The 23,888-nt window shown below is 44.5% G+C and overlaps 1 protein-coding gene across 1 annotated transcript in view; it reads right to left on the bottom strand.

Moving 5' to 3' along the window:
- Positions 1 to 1,842: 1,842 nt before the first annotated feature.
- LOC140394791 (tektin bundle-interacting protein 1-like) overlaps positions 1,843 to 23,888 on the bottom strand; it is a 66,098-nt gene continuing 44,052 nt past the window's right edge. Inside the window, exons 3-4 of the mRNA XM_072481986.1 lie at positions 3,590 to 3,692; positions 1,843 to 2,393 (exon numbers count right to left, since the gene is read on the bottom strand). Coding sequence (XP_072338087.1) covers positions 3,598 to 3,692 — 95 coding nt within the window. The 3' untranslated portion in view covers positions 1,843 to 2,393; positions 3,590 to 3,597. The remainder of the gene's footprint in view (positions 2,394 to 3,589; positions 3,693 to 23,888) is intronic.

Genomic DNA, 23,888 nt, shown 5'->3' with positions numbered 1-23,888 from the left:
ACAGGGTCGCACCCTGGCTCTCCCTCTGGCACCCTGGCACCTTGGTACTGCCACCCTGGCACTGCCAAGGTGCCCAGGTGGCACTTCCAAACCGGAAGGGGCATTACCAGGGTGCCTGGGTGGTAGTGCCAGGGTCCCAGGTGCCAGGGTGGCACTGCCAAGGGCCGGGCCTGAGAGAGTTTAGAAGAATGAGAAGTAACCTCATTGAGACTTATGAGATTCTCAAGGGGCTTGACAAAGTAGATGCTGAGAGGTTGTTTCCCCTTATGGGAGAGCCTAGGACCAGAGGGCATAATCTCATCGTAAGGGGTCGCCTATTTAAGTCAGAGATGAGGAGCAATTTCTTCTCTCAGAGGGTAGCGAATCTGTGGAATTCTTTACCACAGAGGGCTGTAGAGGTTGGGCCATTAAGTATGTGCAAGGCTGAGATAGACAGATTTTTAATCTGTATGGGAGTGGCGGTAAGGCGGCAAAGTGGAGTTGAGGATTATCAGAACAGTCATGATCTCATTGAATGGAGGAGCGGCAATAGGATAAATGGCCTGATTCTGTTCCTGTGTCTTATGATCCTACAGTACAGAATTCAAATAATGCAGGAAAAAAAAATGCTGTCAAACATTGTGTCTTGCACTCATCAGGACAGATACTAGAAAAACAAATTTCAAAGGAAGCAACAATTTATACTGCATGAGAAAAGAATGCTGATTGGTTGGAAAGTCAATGCTGATTGGTCGAGGCACTGTCATAGTGAATGTACCAGGGTTGTATTGTCCCCCATTCTTATATTGTCATGTGAGTGTCCTTTTAAAAAGGTTTTGTTTTACCACATGGCTTGTAGCACGGCTACAGTGATGTCATTTGTGGGTGGGCTGAGGCTGTCAGGTGAGAGGGGGCTTAGGTTTTTGGTTTCATTTTCGGTTTGTTCGTTTGGACTGCAGAAGAAGAAGCAGTGTTGGAAAGCACTGTGTTAAGATGCAGGAAGTTTCCCTGTTTTATTTTAAAGCTGTTCCGGTGAACTAAAAGCACATTGGGTGTGGCAAACTGCCTTGGTAACCTTAAAGCTGGAGTTGCTTTCCTGAAGGAGTTTTGAATCTGCTGGTTGGAAACTGGATCAGAATCTCAGGGAAAGGACCAGTCCCACTCAAGTGAGATTACATTCAAGTGTGCTGAGCCATGACCTTGAAAGGGGTTTTGGTTTTATTGGATTTTGTATTGAATTGGAACAGCTAAGAGGATTCATTAAGAGTTATATACACAGATTACTGTAGCTGTTGTGTTTTTGCATGTTTGTAATTGATAACAAATTTTTGCTAAGTGTTTTATATATGTTAACTACATTCATACAATAAACTTTGTTTTGATAAAAGCGCCTAGGAAGTCTGATGAATCACACCTAAAGTGAAGGCTCTTGAGCTCATCCTAGCCAAATTCAACATAAAATTTATAGGTCAGATGAGCTTCATAATACACTTTGGAGTTTCTAAGACCTGGCCCATAACAATATTATATTTATTGGCAGGGGCCTATCCTCTGCATGCAAGAGAAACATGTCCAAAGGCTGGGTCTTTTTTTGAATTGAAGAGAAGAGTCAGGGATTATAGTTCCCTGGAGCCTTCTCCAAGGCAACAGCATGACCAAGCAGCACCATTTTCTCATGCAGTATAAATTGATGCTTTCTTTGAAATTCAGCATTTTTGCATTTGTCCTGAGGAGTGGAAGACAAAACGTTTTGACAGCCTGTCTCTTTTAAGAATATAATTAGATTACACCTCAATAAAATTGGGCGACAAAAGCCCCCCACTGCAATAGCACGGATATTAAAAGTTAACAGCATAAACAAAATGTGTTGTTTTGATTTTATTTCTGACACTCTGCACTCATAACAGAGAAGCTCAACATTGAAATTAACAAACAAAATCACCGACAGGTACCAAACCAGTATGAATGTAGTCATTATAAGATTAATGTAGGCCCGTGATCCAATTTTGTTAGAGGCTCTCATGGGAAATGCCACCTTCTGAGGAATTGATGTTTTGACAAGTTCGGATACAAGTATCAGAGCTTGCATACATCGTGAAGTGATGCCAGTCAGTGTCTGTAGTACCTGTCCGCTCTGACCTTTGCCAATTCTTCCTTTTTTACCCCACACTCAAAATCAAGAATTCCACACAGAGGCATTATCAAACAAAACATTTGGCAATGGCATGTGCCTAAAACATTTCTGAGAAAATTTTGATTGCACTGAAAAACCTTCCAAATGTCAACAATAAGTTCCAAGAATGGAGCAGTAATTAGCGGAACACCATTGAGGACACGATATTCAATCATTGGATGAATTATAGCCTGTGAAGTGTGTAGTTCTTAATTGCAGCCAAGGTTATGAAGATCAGCAACTGAGAAAAGAAAAGAAATCAAATTAGGACAGCATGGTGTTGGATAAAATTCTTACTTTTCTCTACTAAAGGCCGAACGTTGTTGGGAAGAATAAAATGTGAGATGTTAAACAGAAAATGTTTTCATTTACGTCAGTTTCTTTCCACAACTGACCCTGTGCTACTCTCTCCGCCAGAGTGTTTTTCTTAAACCATTCTCAGATGTGTTCTTCCATCGATTTGCTGATGGGAATAACACAAGCCGGGCGTGAGGAGTGAGACAATTCATTTTAAACATTGTTGAGGGAGAGAGAAAGAAAACACCTAGTGACTTGGTACGTTAGCTTTGTTTTTTTAAAATTGGCAAACAAAAGTGAAAGGCCAAAATGCACATCGTAGGATATCACAAAGACCAAAGTAGTATGAAAGGGAAGACACGGTAAATCAGGTAGTGGGGGTTATGAGAGGCTACAGAACGCAAATGCCATTCAGCCCAATGTGCTCTCAGGAAGTACTAGCCATTTGTGAAAACTCAGAGAGTCAGGCGATGGACAATAGGAGACTAGAGCCTAGTGTTAGCTCACTTAGAGTTTTTATTTACAAATTTTCAGCCTGCTCCTCTATGTATATGTGTTTATATAAGATATAAAGTACATATGTGCATGAGCCCCCGATTAATACCCACTACTTAAATATAATTTACACCAAATTGATGTACAATTAAGATTACTGTCCCTTTCTTTCCCAATAGCACTGCAATTTTTTTTCTTTTCATGTATAAACCCAAATCCCTTTGAAAGTCCCTGTTCAATCTGCTTCCACCATCCTTTCAGGCCCTGCATTCCAGATCATCATAACTCGATGCGTGAAAACAAATTCCCTCTGCTTCTTTTATCAATAATTTTAAGGCTAACTTGTGATTGACTTCACCTTTTCTGTTATAGTTATGTTTCTAAAGGCCAAAGACTGCAGGGGGGAGAGAATCTCCAAGGGAAATAACAAGGTTTAAGGTCCTCAAAGAAAGAGGGAGTGGTAGTAAATTGCACATTTGAGTTTTAATGTCAATTCAGTGCGGAGGTAGAGACATAGATGAGCATAAATGTTGGCATTAAAAAAGGATGAGAGAGGAGCATTCAGGGAAATCCTGGCCCTAGCAGTTTTGATAACATTTAGAAGCATTTAAAACAATACATGCTAATTCCATACTCTATACTCACCAAATCCTTTACCTAGGCACAGGTATATCTCCCCACCTGGATGGATAGCATGGAGATTGTGTAGAATCACAGCATCTGCTTTCTCTCATCTGGACAGCAAAGACTATCAAACAAAAAGTTTTATGCCTAGTTAGTTCATATTTACTCAGTTGAACATTCAATGTGCCCCTTCTTCACATTCCTACTCTTGTTGAAGACAGTAATGTTACAGACAGGAGAAGGGGGTCTATTCACACAACACTATTTTTTCTTCTCACTTCCTGCTTGTAAACAGAAAGGTGATTTGAATTGTTTCTTTTTAATGAGCAGTTATTTTTCATGTGATCCAATTTCTACTAATTACCCAACAGGAAACTCGAGGGAGGATGAACTCATAGGGTTTGTTTAATACACGCATTCAAAATGCAAAATGGAGGGTTTGCAACTTTCCCTCCGCATTCATACAGCAAAGAGAAGGATTGAAAAAAGAACATTTTACTGCACAGAGACCACAGAGAAAATAAATGTTGGTACATGTGAGTTCCAGAGTCTAGAATCAAAGTCCAATGAACTATTCCTTCAAGGAGGTTGTCGGGCAAAAAAATCAATGTTTTACATTCACTTTTCTGGTGGTTTTGAATTCACAGGGTGAGTTAGGCATAGAAAGGAATCAGTTTTGTAGATGATCGTACAGCACTCCCAACAGAAGTCGGGTAGATGGATGCATGTGTCCAATTTGGGCAGAAGTCCTTCTGCCAGTCAGATGTGAAAGCAGAAGACTGAGCTATTCAGCTCAGCAAGGCATTATTAACTTGCTCCACAAGGCAGAGGCTTAGGTCACATGATCTTATCTTGTCACATGATCTTCAACAAAGGATGTTTACCAACTGTCTGGAATGTGACTGAGTCTCCAGGGCTGCAAACGTCCCTGCCATTATGGGTGAAGAAGAAAGTTTGAGAGGTCTTTGTCTTAGTAGACTTTCTGTCTCCACTGACTAGACAGGTTATCAACTACAAAAGGCCCCCAGTATAGCTCCCCTTGAAGTTCGGCTGCGAAGTCCTCAAGTGACCTTTAGTAGCTCCTCAGAGATAGCGAGGTGTGAGATTCTGAAACTCCAAAGTGGCTCCTTTCATTCTGGGGTCCCAAACAAAACCTCACAGACATAGGTTCAACCATCTTAATGGTCTATGTTCAGCCGAAGGTCCAATTTAAAATTAAGAATTAGACATGCGAATATATTTTTATAAAAACGTACAGTAGGGCAGCACGGTGGCGCAGTGGGTAGCATTGCTGCCTCACGGCGCCGAGGTCTCAGGTTCGATCCCAGCTCTGGGTCACTGTCCGTGTGGAGTTTGCACATTCTCCCCGTATTTGCATGGGTTTCGCCCCCACAACCCAAAAAGATGTGCAGGGTAGGGAGATTGGCCACACCAAATTCCCCCTTAATTGGAAAAAATGAATTGGGCACTCTTAGATTTATTTAAAAAAAGATAAAAACATACAGTGTAAGGGTTTGTTCCAACAACGTGAACTATCAAAAACATTTATTTATTTTACTACATAACTTGTTCAGACAGGGTTACATAGTACAATGGATGTAACTAGGAGTTCTATGTAAATGTATTGTTCAATTCTTCAAAATTTAACATAGGTACGAGGGAATACTTTTCTGAAAATTACAAAATTCTGGGACTCCTTTCTTATAAGTTTATTTCTTTCTGTCATGACATGTATGACTTAAAAAAGATATAAGGCACAATTCAACGGAAACGTTCAAAGTCCGGTTTTGGATGCGTTTGGTGGGGTGTTTCACAAACGGCCGCATTGGCGAGATCACAGGCCACATTCAATGGCACTTAGTGACAAAAATGAGCCCCCATGAGATTCTCAACATTACTGGCTGCCTCCCTGCCTTATTCGCCTGACTCACACCTTAGCAGCTCGCCGCTAACAAGGGGGAGCTGCTTATAAATGCCCCTCCACCACTCATTCCCAATCAACACACAAGCATGTCAGGCCACAGATGTGCTCCTCCAACCTGGCCAGGCTTCTTGACGCTGTGGATGAGAGGCAGGGTATCCTCTTCCCTAGAGGGGGTCGGGGAACACCTCCAATGTAGGAAGAAGACAAACGACCTCCAACGAGCTGCAAGGGTAAGTTACTACCTCTCTGGTGGCATCAGGTCTACTTGCCACCCCTCAAATTCCCAAACCCCCTCCACCCCTCCCCAAATCACTGGCTGACACCTCACACCCTCTCGTTCTTGTTCCTCAGAACTGTCTGGCACTCATCAGCACAACCCCTTCATGTCCAGGTGCTGTGTTCACACATGCCACCTGTTATAGACGTCTCTGACCCATCAAGCATGCAGCTCACAATGATCTCTCTTTGTCCCGCAGGATAAGATAGCGCATAATAAATGGGAAATGGCCAAGACGGGGCAGAGTCGCAAAGATTCGAGTCCTCACCCCCCCCCCCCCCATGAGGAAAGGGTGCTGGAAATTGCAGGCTTGCCCGAGGTGAGAGCAGTCACCGATAGCGACGTTGATCTGCGCCAGAGAGATGAGAATCCGCTGCCCCTTCACCCAGATGACTTCTCTGAAATGAATTGTTCATGTCAGACAAAATGGTCCTTCCCTCTCAGATCTCCATCTCATGAGGCCGGGCTCTCCGGGTCGTACTCCCCCTGCCACCCGAGAGACCACCTCGGAGGATTGCTCTGAGGAGACCACCATCGAGGCATCACAGCTTTCACCCGCACATTCCATCAGTGCAGAGACAGACACCTCGGTGGGCGGCATTAGTGGAGCACCATCTGGTTAGCACCACACAGTTTCTGATGCACATCAGGTAGAGGCAGAACATCCAAGGAAGACAGCAGATGGAGGCCTGCTGGATCCCATCTGGATCCCAGCCAGATGCCGAGCCTCTGGACAAGATTCTCCCAGAGCTGATGCGGTGATAGGACACATCTTTGACATTCATGAGGGGTGTCAGTGACACTCCAGTGACTAGAAGGTCTTTTGGGGGAGTCCCAAAGGCTGCAGTCACAGGCGATGGTGCCAACAATGCGTGGCACCAAAGCCAACACTGCTAGAATGGCGACTGCAGTGGAAAACCTGGAGCATGACGTCTGCGTCTTGAGTGGTGGTGTCCAAGGCATAGCTCAGTCTGAGATGACCATGGTTGAGGGCATCAACATCATGTCACAGACGCAGGTGGATATTGCTGAGGCACTGCAGAGCATGGCCCAGTCACTGAGCCCAGCCCTGTGGCTGCTGCACTGCTGTACAATTTTTCTTATGAATAAATTGTGTTTCTAATGAAGTCTGTAAAAGTGCCTCATTAGAACCCAAAGTTTTAGCCTTTAATATATTTTACCAATATCACAGAATCGCAGAATCGTTATGGTGCAGAAGGAGGCCATTTGCCTGTTGTGTCTGCACCGGCTCTTCAAACAAGCATCATGACTTAGTGCCATTCTCCTGCTTTTTCCCCGTACCCCTGCACATTGTTTTTATTCACGCAATCATCTAAAACTCTCTAAACTGCCTCAATTGAACCTGCCTCCACCGCACTTCCAGGCAGTGCATTCCAGGCTGGAACCACACATTGCATGAAGACGTTTATTCTCGCATATCATTTGCTTCTTTTGCAAATCACTTTTAATCTGCCCTCTCGTTCTTGATCCTTTTACAAGCATTTCTCCATATCTACTCTGTCCAGCCTGTTGACACTTCCAATAGTGTTATCGTTTCCACTCTTTAATTGACCCATCACAACCTCTTTCGTAATATTCGGCCATTTTACCTCTAAATAGACTTAAGCTCGACATTATGCCAATGTAACCTGGAATTCTAATCAGTATCTCCCAAGCAGCAATCTAACACTCAAAATTATAAGAGCATGTTTGCTCATATATCTATTTGGTGACCAGTACTGCACTGTTTTCATCTCACACTTTAACTCCTTCTCTCTGTTGCTATGTACAAGGTGATAAAAGTGAAACATTTCTGTCTAAATAGGGCCTGTTCCTGTGCTCTATTGTTCTTTGTTCTTTTAGGAAATGCTGAGGGTTTGGTCAAGGGTGGTATCATGACCTGTAAAAGCTTGGAGGGCCGAAGGGCCTGTTCCTGTGCTGTATTGTCCTTTGTTCTTTTAGGAAGTGCTGAGGGTTTTGGCCAAGGGTGGTATCATAACGGGTACAGGCTTGGAGGGCCAATGGGCCTGTTCCTGTGCTGTATTGGTCTTTGTTCCTTGTAAATTGTGTCACCAAAGTGTCTTCTTTCTTTCTGGCATAGTGCATGTCAGTTAAAACACAGATATAGCCACAGAAATGGTCTGTTGTGTTTTGATACAGCTGCCCAATGTCAGACAAGATTTTAGTTGATTCAAAATGAACCATTTGCGCAAAGTTGAATTTGGGCATAGTGTGGTGTTATTTTACATTTGAATCTGCAGTCAGGTGATCAGATCGACATCTTCGATAGGTGTACTGGGCAGAATTTGTTGACTAAAAGCACCAAATGCAGATTAACTGGTTATTTATCTCATTGCTATTTACTTGACTTCATTTGCAAATTGCTTGCGCCGTGTTTTCCTGCATAATAAGATTGGCTAAATGAAAAAATTTATTGCTTTGCTTCATCATGAAAGATGTTATATAAATCCAGTTTCTTTCTTTTTTTAAAATAAATTTAGAGTTCCCAATTAAGGGGCGATTTAATGTGGCCAATCCACCTATCCTGTTTTTGGGGGCAAGACCCACGCAAACACGGGGAGAATGTGCAAACTCCACACGGACAGTGACCCAGAATCGAACCTGGGACCTCGGCGCCGTGAGGCTGCAGGGCTAACCCACTGCGCCACCGTGCTGCCCCTCCAGTTTTTTTCTTATTAAGTCTCCAATGGTTATGCTTCCATGAATTGTAGCAATTTATAGACCTATTAGACAGATTCATACATGCTAGTGGAGAAATGCAATTAAATAGAATAGATTACATATACAAGATATCCAATCACATAAGCAAGAGGACATCATGTAGATATGGCATATTATTATAACAAAAAACCATTGTATCTTGGATGCAATAGAGGACAGTGAGGAGGAAAGTAATTCAAAAGATCTCTTATTTGAGGAAATGAAAATTGCTTATTGTCACAAGTAGGCTTCAAATGAAGTTGCTGTGAAAAGCCCCTAGTCACCACATTCCGGCTCCTGTTTGGGGAGGCTGTTACAGGAATTGAACCGTGCTGCTGGCCTGCCTTGGTCTGCTTTCAAAGCCAGCGATTTAGCCCTGTGCTAAACAGCCCCTTTGGATCAAACTGATTGCTCAGTGGATGACATTATGGCTGGGATTCTCCAGAAACCCCTGCTGGATGCAGGATTCGCGATGACCCGCAGAATTCTGCAACAGGCCGAAATCGGAATTTGCGCCGGGCGGCAGACCCATCATGAGATTTCATGTCCGCCTCGCCAGCCATTGCGAGTTTCCTGATGTCCCCATCTAGCTTCTCGCCCTGACCCGGCGGAACCATGCAAATAGCTCATTAGAGCGAATTAATATTTCATTGCCGGGCAGGATGCCTGACTCACTACCCAGCTGGGAAGCTCCAGCCACTCCCCACCAAGCCAAGAGTCCCGTTGACATGAATTGATGCAAGTATTGAGAAACATGGACACAGCAGCTTGCAGTTCATGGGGTGACACGATGGTAAGTACCCTCCAACAATTGCCACCAGGGTGCCGGGGGGGTCCTTCATGGGGGATGATGATAAGGGGACCTGCATTGATCCCCAGTGGTTCGGGTCAGAGGTCCTTCCTGGAAACAGCTCATTTAGCTGCTCTCCCCACCTGCAGCCTTTAAGCCCTTTAAACAGTCAGTCAGTATATAAAAAATAAAGTTTTCTCATAATAAAGTGAAAGTGTTCTCATCTGTATCCCGAAAATATTTGTCAGCTTGCCAAGTTTAAAGACCTGTGAGATGAAGGTTAAAGTAATCCCTTTAAAGCGGTGGAAACCTTTGACGTGGTTGTCACACATTCAATTTCATTGCCCTTTAAAGTATGGAAGTCTGTGTGTATACCGAGAAGGCTGAAAGCTTTGGTCTGTATTGTTTACATTCAATATCATGCCCCATCTCCTGCTAAAAACTTTCTGATTGACAGGTCAAGGCAGTTTCAAAGGGGAGATTCAGATTGTTATTTATATAGCTCTGCAAGGATCCATTAGCTCAGGCTTGCAGGTGTTTTCCTAATTGAAGTTTATTTTATGAATCTGCCTCTTTACTCTCAAGTGTTTCTTAGAAAGTGTAGCCATACCCAAAGACTTTTATATTTTAAATAGACTGTATGAAAGCCACTTCAAAGGTGTCCACCACTTTAAAGGGATTACTTTTACCTTCATCTCACAAACCTTTAAAATTGGCATACTGACAGACTTTTAAAATGGTTTAGGGGTACAGATGAGAACACTTTCACTTTATTATGAGGAATGTGCATTTCTCAGATACTGGATGTTCAGAGACTATTTCCTAGGTGGATGGAGCTGTTACAAGGGGGCATAACTATAAAGTTCAGAGTGGGAGATATAGGAGGGATGTCCGAGGTAGGTTCTTTACTCAGAGAGTGGTTAGGGTGTGGGATGGACTGCCTGCTGTGATAGTGGAGTCGGACACTTTAGGAACTTTCAAGCGGTTATTGGATAGGCACATGGAGCACACCCGAATGACAGGGAGTGGGATAGCTTGATCTTGGTTTCGGACAAGGCTCAGCACAACATCAAGGGTCGAAGGGCCTGTTCTGTGCTGTACTGTTCTATGTTCTATGAGTGACTGCTAAATAGTATGGGGCACAGATTAGAACATTTTCATTTTATGATGAGAAAACTTTATTTTTTACATACAGCACAGTATGTAAACACGGGCAGCACGTTAGCACAAGTGGATAGCACTGTGGCTTCACAGCGCCAGGGTCCCAGGTTCAATTCCCCGCTGGGTCACTGTCTGTGCGGAGTCTGCACGTTCTCCCCGTGTCTGCGTGGGTTTCCTCCGGCTGCTCCGGTTTCCTCCCACAGTCCAAAGACGTAGGTGGATAGGCCATGCTAAATTGCCCTTAGTGTCCAAAAAAAAGGATTGGAGGGGTTATTGGGTTACGGGGATAGGGTGGAAGTGAGGTCTTAAGTGGGTCGGTGCAGACTCGATGGGCTGAATGGCCTCCTTCTGCACTCTATGTTCTATGTTCTAAGATACTGTCTGCTTAAAGGCTGCAGATGGGGCAAGCAGCCAAATGAGCTCCATCCCTGGAAAGATAGCTGACCTGAGCCCATCCAAACCAGCACAAGCCACCCTGACCTTCACCTCCCATGAAGGACCCTCCTTGGAACCCTGGCAGCAATTGTTGGGAGGGTACTTACCACCTTGCCACCCCTTGAACTGCAAAGTGCCAGGTTAGCACAAGGGGCGAGGCCTTAAGGTGGTATTGAGGGGAGATCTGAAGGGTGGGTGGGGGGTGCTATGGGTGGGTTATGGGTTTCAGAGAGTTGAGGATTTCTGCCTCAACCATCAATTCAGGCAGCGAATTCCAGACACCTACCACCCTCTGGGTGAAAAAAGATTTTCCTCATAACCCCTCTAATCCTTCTACCGATCACCTACAATCTGTGCCCCCTGTAATTAACCTCTCCACTAGGGGAAACAAGTCTTTTCTTTCTATCCTGCCCAGACCGCTCATAATTGGGTACACCTCAATCAGTCACCTCTCAGCCTCCCCTATTCTAAGGAAAATAACCCTAGCCTATTCAATCTCTCCTCATAGATGCAATTTTCAAGTCCTGGTACATATGTGTAAATCACCCCTGTATTCTCTCGAGTGTCTTTCCTGTAATGTGGTGACCAGAACTGTGTGCAAAATATCAGCTGTGGCCGAACCAGCATTTTATACTATACCTTATCCAACAAAGGAAAGCATTCTATATGCCTTCTTTACCATCTTATTCAGCTGTCCTGTCATCTTCAAGGGCCTTGTTTTGTTTACCCTTCCAAAATGCATTACCTCACACTTCTTCGGGTTGAATTCCATTTGCCACTGTTCTGCCCACTTCACCAAACCATTGATATAATTCTGGAGTCCACAGCTGTCCTCTTCACGATCAACTACGAGGCTAATTTTTGTTTCATCTGCAAATTTCCCAAACACGACTCCCACATTTAAATCTAAATCATTAATATATTCCACATGCAGCAAGGGTGCGAACACTGAGCCCTGTGGAACACCACTGGAAATCGCTTTCCATTCGCAAAAACAACTGACGACCAATATCCTTTGTCTCCTATCACTAGACAATTATGGATCCAACTTATCGCATTCCCTTGTATCTTCTGGCCTTTTATTCATCTGACCAGTCTGCCATTGGGACCTTGTCAAGTGCCTCACTGAAATACATGTAGACCACCTCCATTACACTGCCCTCATCAATCCTCCTTGTTACTTCCTCAAAAAATTCAATTAAGTTATTATGACACAATTTTGCCTCAGTAAAACCATGCTGACTATCAACTCTAAGTGACAGTTTATCCTGGCTCTCAAAATTTATCCTAACTGGGCTATAATTATTTGGTCTATCCCTTGCAGCCTTTTCATACAATGGTACAACATTGCCAGACTTCAAATTCTCTGGTACCTCACCTGTACCAAGTGAGGATTGGAAAATGCTCATCAGAGCATCCGTAATTTCCTTCCTGACTTCCTTCAACAACTTGGAATATAATCCATCTGGCCCTGGTTATTTATCCACCTTGAAGGATGTCAGTCCCTCTAATATTCCACACTCCACATTAACTAGAATATCTGCATCATCCCTCACCTTAGTAAGGACAGCGACAAAGTTCTCATTAAGGACCCTGCCCACATCTTCTGCATCAATGTGTAAGTTACCTTGTGCATCCTTTTTCTGTTTTACCAGTGTAACAGAACACATGAGAAGGGGAGGAGGTATTGAACCTGGGACTAACATGCAATCTCAAACCCAGAGGCCAACTGAAAATGGCACCGGTCCCTAAGAGGAAAATACTACATGGTTTGGGCAGGTGGCTGAAAACTAAATCATATGGCAGAAGCTGAAGGTGAGTCTCTGCCCTGTATGTCAAGGAGCCTTGAGAAGATAGAGGATGGCAAATATCCTACAATTCTAAATCCGACAAAAAGCTATTGGCTGGTACTGCGCAGTCAATGCTATATGGGGTTACAGTCTTACACTTTGAGTTGAAGAATAACATTGCTGGATTTCAGCAGCAGGTGAACACAACCTGCATTTATTTTCAGGCACGTATTGATGATATGAACATTTTAGTCAGACATGGAATGGGCACGTCACTCATGTCATTGACACATTAACCTTGTTTAGTGAAATAGAGTTATCTGTTTATGCTGAGAAGTGTAATGTCAACGTGACTGAGGTATACATTGCTTAAGTAACCACATGATTGGAGAAAACGAGACACAGCCAGGTGAAGTGAGATGCCTTTTTTGTGCATGGGGCACATCCTGGGACTAATTAACAAGTACAAGCATTCCTGGGTTAGCCAGCTATTATCACAGGCTCATTCTAGAACTGATATAAGAGGAAAGGTGAAGCCGAACAAATGATCTGCTTCATTGATGCTGAAAATATTTTTGTAAAGCTGAAAGATTTACGTGTGTTCAGATCCCACGAGAGTTAGTCCAGATTATTCCAATGTTCTTCATAGTCCATATCGATCCATTGGACAGAATCATTGCACGTTGAGCCAGTTGAATGACCATAGAATGAGCAATCAGTCAATTGCCTGAATTGCAAACATATGCTGTGGGAAGTGCTTTAAATTGCAATTGAAAAAAATGCTTAAATGTCATCTGGGCACTGTGGAATTTGTAACCATACTTGCACAACATTTACTGGTATTCTGATTATAATCCTCCAATGCGGTAACATGAAAAATAAGTGCATCTGTTATTACGATCCCAGGCCTGACCCCAACTGTGTTTGGGATACTGGAGAGAGCTGCAGTATTTTATTTTAATTTTGGAACACTGTGAGGAAAGGATACCTCACTGCAGGACTGATTTCATGAAAAATATTAAAACAAACTTTATGACTAACACAGTATTAAAATATATTTAACATCACACAAAGAAGGAGCTTACAATTACCCCTTAAACAATGCTAATCAATGCAGTGACACAATAACCCTTAACTGCTATCTTTACTTCCACTCAAACAACAAATTCATCTCAGATCCCAATCCACTTTTAAATACTGTTGACACTCAGGAATACTTGTTGTACAGAGATGTATTTTGAGACTGTTTGAAAAGATAGACCTGAACTCTGTCAGAACACTGCAGAATCTCTGGCTGTATTTATTCAGTAACCTCTCAGCATGCCTTCCAGCACAAAACTAAGGACACGATTCAACAGCCTTGTTGCGCCCGACTTGATGTCGGGTTGAGTCCGTGGAATCCTGCGAGAGGTGTCTCATGAAATTTGCGATGCTGAAATGTGTCGTGGCGCATCGCGTTCTGGATCTCACTTTCGCTGGGTGAGATCCAGGCATGCATATTTAAATGAGCCATTAGGCTCATTTAAATATGCACTCACCCAGTTCTTCCAGGGCCCAGGATTCGCCGGCCTCCCCTGCGAAGCCTCAGCCATACACCGTTTGGTACTGGTTCACAAAGTCATGAACCAGTTGTGATGGTTGCCACGGTGCCAGCTGTCTGGCCCAGGAGGGCCTTGCCCGTAAGTGGTAGGGTGAGGGGGGCTCGAGGTTCCTGAAGAGGTCATTTGGGTGAAGTAGGGGGGGGGAGGGGTCCGGAAGGTGCGATGGGGTCACTGAGGGGGGGGGTCAAAAGATTGGGGCTGCCTTTAAAAATGGCGCCCCGATTCTCAAGCTTGCCAGTGCAGGAAATGACTTAAAGAGTGGCCTTCACGGGGAGTTCCTCACTGGGCCAAAAAAAGGCTATGTGCTGTTGAATAGCGGGATCTTTCCAGGCACTGCCGGCGCCGAGAAACACTCCGCTAAAAGTGCCGTTCAGCTGACTTTAACTTAAGTCCACAGATTCATGCCCTAATACTCTGAAAACCTCCAAAAGACTGTTTCAACCCCTGATTCCTCCCATTAACTACATCATCTTGCTAAACTGGATTCACCCGCCCCGCCTGCCAAAAGAACGCCATGAGAGAGAGGCGGACAATGGCGAAGTCCATTGGCCTCGGGAGGGATTCTCCAGTCACCAGGCAGAGGCGTCCGGAGAATCCCGCCCAATGTCTCCAATTAGCTACTCTTCTGGGAATCCTCTGAATACAAATATATGTCCATTAGCCCAAGCTTTTACGATGCTTTAATTGTACCTCTGGCTCCAGGATTGTTAGAAACACTACTGCAGCAGTCATACACACACACACAAACACACACACACAGGCTTTTAACCCTTACTGCACCAAATACATATAATAAAATATATCTGAAATTCCAACATTCCATGGTTGACAAGAGAGGTTGAATGTCTTGTTAAGAGGAAAAAGGAGATTTATGTAAGGCTGAGGAAACAAGGTTCAGACAGGGCGCTGGAGGAATACAAGATAGCCAGGATGGAACTGAAGAAAGGGATTAGGAGAGCTAAGAGAGGGCATGAACAATCTTTGGCGGGTAGGATCAAGGAAAACTCCAAGGCCTTTGCACATCAAATTAAATGAAAATCGCTTATTGTCACAAGTAGGCTTCAAATGAAGTTACTGTGAAAAGCCCCTAGTCTCCAGATTCCGTCGCCTGTTCGGGGAGGCTGTTACGGGAATCGAACCGTGCTGCTGGCCTGCCTTGGTCTGCTTTCAAAGCCAGCGATTTAGCCCTGTGCTAATGTGAGAAATATGAGAATGACTAGAGCGAGGGTAGGTCCGATCAAGGACAGTAGCGGGAGATTGTGTATTGAGTCTGACGAGATAGGAGAGGTCTTGAACGAGTACTTTTCTTCTGTCTTTACAAATCAGAGTGGCCATATTGTTGGACAGGACAGTGTGAAACAGACTGGTAAGCTCGAGGAAATACTTGTTAGGAAGGAAGATGTGTTGGGCATTTTGAAAAACTTGAGGATAGACAAGTCTCCCAGGCCTGACGGGATATATCCAAGGATTCTATGGGAAGCAAGAATTGAAATTGCAGAGCCGTTGGCAATGATCTTTTCATCCTCACTGTCAACAGGGGTGGTACCAGGGGATTGGAGAGTGGTGAATGTCATTCAAAAAAGGGACTAGGGATAACCCTGGGAACTCCAGGCCAGTTAGTCTTACTTCGGTGGTAGGCAAAGTAATGGAAAGGGTACTGAAGGATAGGATTTCTGAGCATCTGTAAAGACACTGCTTGATTAGGGATAGTCAGCACGGATTTGTGAGGGGTAGGTCTTGCCTTACAAGTCTTATTGAATTCTTTGAGGAGGTGACCAAGCATGTGGATGAAGGTAAAGCAGTGGATGTAGTGTACATGGATTTTAGTAAGGCATTTGATAAGGTTCCCCATGGTAGGCTTCTGCAGAAAGTAAGGAGGCATGGGATAGTGGGAAATTTGGCCAGTTGGATAACGAACTGACTAACCGATAGAAGTCAGAGCGTGGTGGTGGATGGCAAATATTCAGCCTGGATCCTAGTTACCAGTGGCGTACCGTAGGGATCAGTTCTGGGTCCTCTGCTGTTTGTGATTTTCATTAATGACTTGGATGAGGGAGTTGAAGGGTGGGTCAGTAAATTTGCAGACGATACGAAGATTGGTGGAGTTGTGGATAGTGAGGAGAGCTGTTGTCGGCTGCAAAGAGACATAGATAGGATGCAGAGCTGGGCTGAGAAGTGGCAGATTGAATTTAACCCTGAAAAGTGTGAGGTTGTCCATTTTGGAAGGACAAATATGAATGCGGAATACAGGGTTAACGGTAGAGTTCTTGGCAATGTGGAGGAGCAGAGAGACCATGGGGTCTATGTTCATATATCTTTGAAAGTTGCCACTCAAGTGGATAGAGCTGTGAAGAAGGCCTATGGTGTGCTAGCGTTCATTAACAGAGGGATTGAATTTAAGAGCCGTGAGGTGATGATGCAGCTGTACAAAACTTTGGTAAGGCCACATTTGGAGTACTGTGTACAGTTCTGGTCGCCTCATTTTAGGAAGGATGTGGAAGCTTTGGAAAAGGTGCAAAGGAGATTTACCAGGATGTTGCCTGGAATGGAGAGTAGGTCTTACGAGGAAAGGTTGAGGGTGCTAGGCCTTTTCTCATTAGAACGGAGAAGGGTGAGGCGCGACTTGATAGAGGTTAATAAGATGATCAGGGGAATAGATAGAGTAGACAGTCAGAGACTTTTTCCCCGGGTGGAACAAACCATTACAAGGGGACATAAATTTAAGGTGAATGGTGGAAGATAAAGGGGGGATGTCAGAGGTAGGTTCTTTACCCAGAGAGTAGTGGGGGCATGGAATGCACTGCCTGTGGAAGTAGTTGAGTCCGAAACATTAGGGACCTTCAAGCAGCTATTGGATAGGTACATGGATTACGGTAGAATGATATAGTGTAGATTAATTTGTTCTTAAGGGCAGCACGGTAGCATTGTGGATAGCACAATTGCTTCACAGCTCCATGGTCCCAGGTTCGATTCCGGCTTGGGTCACTGTCTGTGCGGAGTCTGCACATCCTCCACGTGTGTGCGTGGGTTTTCTCTGGGTACTCCGGTTTCCTCCCACAGTCCAAAGATGTGCAGGTTAGGTGGATTGGCCATGATAAATTGCCCTTAGCATTGGGTGGAGGTATTGACTTTGGGTAGGGTGCTCTTTCCAAGAGCTCAATGGGCCGAATGGCCTCCTTCTGCACTGTAAATTCTATGATAATCTATGATTAACCTTGGACAAAGGTTCGGCACAACATCGTGCGCCGAAGGGCCTGTTCTGTGCTGTATTTTTCTATGTTCTATGTTTTATTACACTGTTGTAATGAAACATTTCCCTACAAGTGACATGACTATCAATATCACTGTGGTTCATAAGGTGATGTCAGTGTGCCAAACTCTGATAGTGATTACACAGGTCCCTCTGAAGACCCCTCTGCTGAATAGTTGGAGCCTGAGTTGGCCAGAGTTCAAACCAGACAACTAGTGTGAAACACAGCAGAGTTTGTACTTTGATCTGTATGTGTCTGACCACAACTGGGCGAGCAGATTTTATGGGTTTTTACAGATTACCTAAATTGGTCAGGCAAAGGCAGACTCTGGGACTAACGTTGTGGTGATCCATCTGTGGAATGCCATACCTGAGAAAACTATCGAGAGCAAAATCCAACCTCTGAAGAAGAGTCATATGGATTTGAAATGTTAGCTCTGTTCCTCGCTCCACAGCTGCTGCCAGACCTGGTGTTTTAATCCAGCATTTTTAAATTTTATGTTGGAGTAAAATCCCCAGTTTTGTGATATACTTTATACATTGACTTGAAATTCCACGGGTGATGGATTATCCTGGATCGCAGTGAAACACATCAATATTGACCACTCAGAATTGCGTTTCAAAATAAAAACACTCTGGAGAATTCCTTTCTTACACTTTAATGGTACACTGCTGCCACCTAATGATAGAAATGAAGCATTGTTTTGCTGTTCTCAGAGTCCTGTTTGGGGAATAATTGACTGTCATGAGGGGTCATCTTTTACACCAGTGATGGGCAACGTAGGCTAGTGAGTGGGTTGTATGAGTGGTCCTCCGTCATCTGAGTGGGCAACAAGATTGAAATCAGGCTTGTTCACTAACCATGACCATTAACATTTAATGCACACCAAATATTTCACAAGGAGCAATAGAAAATGCTCAATCATTTATATATTGATAGAACTATCAGCTCCATATGGTAAAAATAAAATAAATATTTGCACTTTGATTAGACACGACTCTCACAATCAATGTTAGGAGCAATCAGCATGCACCTCATTTCACTTGCCCTGGCTTTAATTTTTAAATAATCTTTATTGTCACAAGTAGGCTTAAATTAGCAATGACGTTACTGTGAAAAGCCCCTAGTCGCCACACACAAGAGTGGACATGGGGCAGAGAATCCAGCCCATAGTTGTTTAACTATAAAGATGATTTATTAATAAACACGTGGAAAAGATAACTAAGGAACTACAATACAGACAATACTACTAAATGAATTCAGTGAATTCTCCTGGAGCTACTCTAAGAGTGACTATCTTCTTGTACGTCTTACTACCAGCTGACGGGTGTCTCGAGTCACGTGATAAATCATATCGCCAACAGCTGGTTGGAGGTTGCATTGTTAACTATATACAGAACTGCGCACATCGCATACCACCACAGTACCCTTATGGTCTCTATCCTTTTCTGGTTTGGTTTTTGTGTCTGTGTTATTTCATTTTTTCTCTTTGTGCTTTAGATTCCCTGTGTCTCCGTTGTTCTGTAGCTTCCCACTTGTCTCTCTATAACTTTTTGTCGTGTTCTGTTTCTGCGCTTTCCCTATCTCTTTTGTCTGCCTCCATGTGTTTGTGGTTTTCTCTTTGTGAGAGGATGGGATGGGTGTATGCACATCATTCTATCCCTCCTATGGCAATGTCAAAAAGTTACTAGTTAGCATTTTTATCTCCTGCCGCATTGGTGATCAAAGCTGGTATCTTTTGTGGTAAATTTGATGGTGCATCACATTCACTCAATATGAAGGATGATCTTCTGAATGTTTGCTACACTTTTACGAGAAACTACCTTCTGAATGTTTGCTACACTTAAACCATTCAGAGAGGATTTTACACTTCATTGTGCTTTGGGGATACTTATTTCTAGTCACAGTGACATTTCAGAAATGCATCACATTCAGGTGTTTCCCTAGGATTTACTGAAGCTTCCCAAATTAGTTTAGCATTTTAATGAGGAGGGGGAAGGCTCCAATCCTTATAAGAAGTTTGCATACCTCATTGATGAGGTACTTTAAGAAGCCTGGCAGAAGGGCTTGGGCCAGAAACCTGCTAACCAGAGGGATTTCAGGAGATTCAAAGGCAGCAGAAAGTTGGAAGAGGAGCCGACGGGTGGGATATACAGCTACATTGTGCCTGAAAGTCAGTGTGGCACAGCGCAATGTGGCCAGTACCCGAACAGGCGGCGCAACGTGGCGACTAGGGGTTTTTCACGGTAACTTCATTGCAGTGTTAATGTAAGCCTACTTGTGACAATAAAGATTAGTATTATTATTAGGCTCCTGGGATCCACCCGGCTTGATACACTTCCCGATTTCGCCATGCTGAAATTGCCCCTTAGTGCCCCATGATGTGCAGTTAGGTGGGGTTAAGGGAATAGGGCGGAGTATTGAGCCTAGGTAGGGTGCTCTTTCAGAGGGTCGGTGCAAACTCAATGGACCGAATGGCCTCTTTCTGCATGTAGGGTTTATTTCAGCATTCTGACCCCAATTATGACTCACTTCTCCAACAGCGGCATCTTCGAATCTTCTTCGGTTTTGTTTTCTTACCAGACTATTCGGCGACGTCAAGGTTGTCTAGAATCATTTTGTTTCTCCTCATCGCCAATATAACGATCCAGGAGACCCAAGAAAGAAGGTTCACTTGAGCTTATTGTAAGCTTAAAGGTTAAGGCCACTACCGTGGCATACAACAGAAGGGTCACATTCGGGGACTAGTGACAACCCCGGCCCAGGTTTGGGACGGTATTTAAAGGGCTAAGTAATGTGACCCAGCTGGGTGGATCTCCGCCTATGACTGGGGAAGCTGGTATTCTAAGAGTGTCATGGGGAAATCTATCAGTGTACCTCCGTGGGGCCCCGTGAATGTTATCACAAACTGTTCTTTTTTTGTCATATGACCGGAACCATTAACCCAGCCTCTTCTCTCTACAAATACTGACATGCTGAGTGCTTCTGGAATTTTCTGTTTTCATTGTTGAACGTTACATTCTGTTTTGTATTTTTAAATTGGTTCGGGTAATGTATTGGTATTCATGTTTCTAATTCTGAGCCACTTTTGCCATATTATATAACAAATCAATGGGAAGCGGTTTGTGGTGACTGTCACAAAATTGTAAATTATGTCGAACAACGACATTGAGGAATGTGAATATATCACTTAGCCTGTAAATGCACAATTCGCTTAAACACACAGACTATATATATGGCAATTTTAATGGAAAAAGTCCCAAGCTTCTTGGATAGATGTAAGTAATATAAACACTGAGCCAAGGAGGTCAGGAGGGGTGACAGGAAGCTTTATCAAAGATTTGAGAATTTAGTTTTTTTTAAAAGGAAACAGAGGTAGCAAGGCAGAGAGATTTAGGAAGATAGCGTGGGAGACTTTTGGAATTGTTTTATTCTGTAGACAGTGAAGAATTTGGAGACCAAAATAGGGAATATTGGAGTAGGGAATGGAGGTTACATAGAGAAATAGTAAATGAGCTGAGGTAAGGGGGTGTGAAATATTGCAGAGGTAGAAGTAAACAATTGTTTCTTAAAAAAAAATATTTCTTTATTCTCCTCCTTTTTCGCATTTTCTCCCAAATTCACACCCACCAACAATAAACAATAATCAGTAATAAATATGTCAATCCCCATATCAATAACAACGATCCCATCCTCCCACCAAACCCAAAACATTTGCCCACATGATCACATAAACAACTGACAAAAAGGAATCAGGGATTTCCCATAGCTCCCATCAACACCCCCCCCCCCAACACCCCCCCCCCCCCCCACCAGCCCTCCCACCCATCCTCCCCAACTAATGTTCGATGTTATCCAGTTCTTGAAAGTGCATAATGAATAATGCCCATGAATTGTAGAACCCCTCTGTCCTTCCCCTCAGTTCAAACTTAACCTTCTCAAGAGTCAAGAATTCCAACAGATCCCCCTGCCACGCCAGGGCACAGGGTGGAGAGGCTGCTCTCAATCCCAACAAGATCGTCTTCGGGCGATCAACGAGGCGTAGGCTACAACATCTGCCTCCGCACCCGTTTCCAACTCTGGCCAGTCCGACACCCCGAATATGGCCTCCCGGGGGCCCGGGTCCAGTTTCACGTGCACCACTTTAGAAATTACCCTACAAACCTCCTTCCAGTAATCCTCTTCTCCATATCCTCTCCCAACTCTTCCTCCCACTTTGCTTTGATCCCCTCCAGTGCTGCCTTCCCCTCTTCCAAAATAGCTCCGTAGACCGCTGACACTACCCCCTTCTCCAGTCCCCATCGTCAGAACCTCCTCCAGCAATGTGGAGGCCGGCTCCTCCGGGAAGTTCTGTATCTCCTTTCTAGCAAAATCTCAAACCTGCATGTATCTAAACATTTCCCCCTGCTCCAGCCCATACTTCGCTTCCAGATCCTTCAATCCTACAAACCGACCCCTAAGAAACAAATCTTTATGTGTCTTAATCCCCTTCTCCTCCCATTTCCGAAAATTTCCATCCCACCTCCCTGGCTCAAATCTGTGGTTCCCGCGAATCGGCATTTCCCTTGACCCTGCCCCCAACCCGAAGTATTGGTGAAACTGCCTCCAAATTCTCAACGAAGCTATTATTACCGGACTCCGTGAGTACTTCCCCGGGGCTATCGGGAGCGGCGCTGTTGCTAGTGCTTTCAATCCTGACCCCCTACACAAACTCTCCTCCATTCTGACCTACTGGGAATCAACCCCTCTTACCCAGCTCTGCACCTTCTCCACATTCGCTGCCCAGTAGGAATACATCAGGTTCGGAAGACTGAAACCCCCCCCGCCTGCCTTCCCCTCTGTAGTAGCACCTTTCGAACTCTGGCCACCTTCCCTCCCCATATGAACAACGTAATCCTTCCCTCAATCTCTCTGAAAAAAGCCTTTGGCAGGAAAATCGGCAAGCATTGAAAAATAAACAGAAATCGCGGCAAAACGTTCATTTTAACCGCCTGTACCCGACCCGCCAGTGACAGAGGGAGACCATCCCACCTTGCCAGATCCGCTTTCACTCTCCCCACCAAACTAGAAATGTTGTACCTGCGGAGCCCCCCCCCCTACTCCCGGGCAACCTACACCCCCAAGTACCTAAAGTGAGTCCCTGCCCTACGGAATGGCAGCCGCCCCACCCCTGCCCCCACACCCGGCCGAGATACCACAAAATACTCTCTCGTGTCTAGATTCAGTTTGTACTCTGAGAAAAACCCAAACACTCAAAGCAGCTCCAATATTCCCCCTATCGACACACTCGGTTCCGACACGTATAACAGCATGTCATCGGCATATAAGGACACCCTATGCTCTATTCCCCACCGCACTATTCCTTTCCATACCCCAAACTTCTTAATGCGATGGCCAACGGCTCAATCGCGAGTGCAAACAGCAGGGGGGACATAGGACATTCCTGCCTAGTCCCACGGTGGAGAGAAAAGTATCTTGAGCTGATGTTGTTTGTGCGGACACTCGCCCTCGGCTCCTGAAATAGTAGCTTTACCCAATTCACAAATCTTGGTCCAATCCCAAACCGCTCCAGAACTGCCATCAAGTACCCCCATTCTACCCGGTCGCACGCCTTCTCAGCATCCAATGCCACAACCACCTCTGTTTCCTTCCCCTCTGCCGGTGCCATAACAACGTTCAATACCCTTCTAATGTTTGAAAAGAGCTACCTCCCTCTCACTAATACCGTCTAATCTTCACCTATCATCTTCGGGAGGCACTCCTCCAGCCTACCCGCCAGTACCTTCGCCAATACTATTGCGTCGACATTCAGAAGTGATACGGGCCTATACGACCCACACTCCGTTGGATCCTTATCTTTTTTTAGCACCAGGGAGATCGATGCCTGCCCCAAGGTTTGTGGCAACACCCCTTCTCTATCGCCTCTTCAAACATCCCCACCATCAGCTTATCCTTGAACTTTTTATAATATTCCACCGGAAACCCATCCGGCCCTGCCACCTTCCCCGACTGCATCCTCCCAATCGCATCCTTTATCTCCTGCTCCACTATCGCTTCTTCTAATGTAGCCCCATTCTTCTAATGTAGCACAGGGCTAAATCGCTGGCTTTGAAAGCAGACCAAGGCAGGCCAGCAGCACGGTTCTAATTCCCGTAACAGCCTCCCGGAACAGGCGCCGGAATGTGGCGACTAGGGGCTTTTCACAGTAACTTCATTTGAAGCCTACTTGTGACAATAAGCGATTTTCATTTCATTTCATTTTCATTTCCCCTAACCTCGGGTACTCCAACCCATCTAGAAATTCCTGCATCTCCCGATCTCCCCCGCGTGGCTCTGACCTGTACAACCTCTCATAAAATTCCTCAAAAAC

This window comes from Scyliorhinus torazame, chromosome 18 (assembly GCF_047496885.1).
Source record: "Scyliorhinus torazame isolate Kashiwa2021f chromosome 18, sScyTor2.1, whole genome shotgun sequence".
Classification (NCBI taxonomy): Eukaryota; Metazoa; Chordata; class Chondrichthyes; order Carcharhiniformes; family Scyliorhinidae; genus Scyliorhinus; species Scyliorhinus torazame.
Note: the sequence above shows the minus strand (reverse complement) of the source record. Positions and strands in the feature narration are given on the sequence as shown.